Source organism: Tetrahymena thermophila (genome assembly GCF_000189635.1).
Source record: "Tetrahymena thermophila SB210 genomic scaffold scf_8254815, whole genome shotgun sequence".
Taxonomy (NCBI): Eukaryota; Ciliophora; class Oligohymenophorea; order Hymenostomatida; family Tetrahymenidae; genus Tetrahymena; species Tetrahymena thermophila.
Genome location: NW_002476571.1, coordinates 767,954 through 769,913, shown reverse-complemented (window position 1 = coordinate 769,913; position 1,960 = coordinate 767,954). Strand labels below are relative to the sequence as shown.

General features: G+C 24.6%; 1 protein-coding gene across 1 annotated transcript; it reads left to right on the top strand. All coding sequences in view use genetic code 6, as the record gives it.

Annotated features, from left to right (window-relative positions):
• Positions 1-531: 531 nt before the first annotated feature.
• Positions 532-1,740, top strand: TTHERM_00211520 (pectinacetylesterase family protein; the record flags this gene model as incomplete). The annotated part of the gene is made up of 1 exon (XM_001007145.3): positions 532-1,740. The coding sequence occupies one exon, from the start codon at positions 532-534 to the stop codon at positions 1,738-1,740; it is 1,209 nt and encodes a 402-aa protein (XP_001007145.3).
• Between the last annotated feature and the right edge of the window lie 220 nt (positions 1,741-1,960).

The following is a 1,960-nucleotide window of genomic DNA, read 5'->3' as shown; positions in this document are numbered from 1 at the left end:
TTTATTACCTTTTTTAAATCTTAATTTACATAAGAAAAATGTAGGAAATAGCAAATATTAAGTCTTGTTTTACTAATAAAAATAATTAATTTACTTTTAAAACTTTGTCAAATATTGAAAAGATTTTGTTTCTATGAAATTGAAAATAAATTAATTATTTTCTCTGTTTTTATATAGTTGATAATTCTAAATTTTATATTATATTTTATTAAAAAAACAAAATTTTTAATGAAAGAGAAGAAGAATTAGGATAAAATTAATTTAAAAATAAGATTTTTATTTTATCTCCTTAAAATCTGAAATAAATAAAAAATTTGAAAAGAGTGGTAAATATTAAGTCATATTTTTCTATTAAAGATACATGATAGTTTATAAGAATTACGTCAAATAAAATGAAATAAGATTTCTATTCTATGAAAAAAAGTAAATTAACTAATTTAATTAGTTTTTATATGGCTAATAATTACATATATTATATCGCATTTTTATTAATTAAACAAAAGATTTAATACAAATAATTATTTAAATACTATGAGAAGTAATTTAATTGTTTGCATCATTCTAGCTTTAGCTTTTATTTGTACTTGTTGTGCTCAAAATTAAAACAAATTAGTCTTACTTTAAGATCCTTAAAAGGCTAAATGCCTAGATGGCTCTGCACCTGGCTACTATTTTTCATAAGGTTATGGTGAAGGATAAAACAAATTTCTTTTATATATGGAGGGTGGATTTTACTGCAATGGGTAGACTGAATAGGAAATTCTTGAAAACTGCTACAATCGTGCCTTTACTGATCTCGGATCAAGCAGCAAATGGGGTCAAACATATTCTGATAATGGTATATTTAGTCCTTTACAAAAAAATAATCCTCTTTTCTACAATTGGAATAGAGTTTTCATTAAATATTGTGATGGAACATACTATTAAAGTAGTAGAGATCCTGTGGTTTACAAAAACATGACATTAAACTTTAGAGGCAGCGACAACTTTAAGGAAATCATTGATGATATTTCTCAAAAGTATGGAATGAAGAACTCTTCAATTGTAGTTTTAGCTGGAGGTAGCGCTGGTGGATAGGGTTCATACTTTTGGTCTTAATATTTAAGAAATTATCTTCCATCTACAACTAAAATGGTTGCATCCCCAGATTGCGGATTTAATGTTTAGTTGAACCCAGTTTTGCAAGATAAGAATCCAGTCTGGGTAGACTTTATTACTGACAGAAAAAGAGAAATTATTCAACCATAAGGATGCCCTTATCTACATGATGACTAAAACCTTTACAAATGTTTCTTAACAGAATACATTATTAATTAAATTAATCTTCCTGTATTCTTTATAAGCTCTTTATATGATTAATTCTTTATCAACACTTATCTTCAAATTAATTGTATTAATTCAAAGAATGCTCTAGTTGGCTGCACTGATTAAGAATTAGCAAAAATCGAAAACATGAGACAAAAATTGTATGATACTATCTCTTAAATCAGGTCTGTTAAAAAAGATTGGGGTATGTGGGCTGTTTCTTGTGTTCTTCATGTCTTTTCTTAAAGGCTTTCCTACAATAACTAAGTTTATTAAGTACCTGAAGATAGCTAAATCACACCTTCTTTGGCTTTAAAATCCTTTATTGAAGCAGTAGAATAAGATGAACCTCTTGATAACTTTTATTTCATTGATGAACTTGCTTATCCAAACAATATAAGATGCAATGGATTGCAAAGTTTAAATTAATAATGAAAAATAAGCACTTTATATTATAAAAAACTATATTTATAAAATAAAAAATATATAATTTGTGGATATATTTTTATGTTTAATGAGATAGTATTAGATATAAAAATAAAATTAATATTTAGTATATTCTTAAACGTAAATTTAGCACAAAGATTTTTCATTAATTCGAATAAAGATTTTCTTATTTTTTAATTATATTTAAATTTTTGTTTGATAATATTAA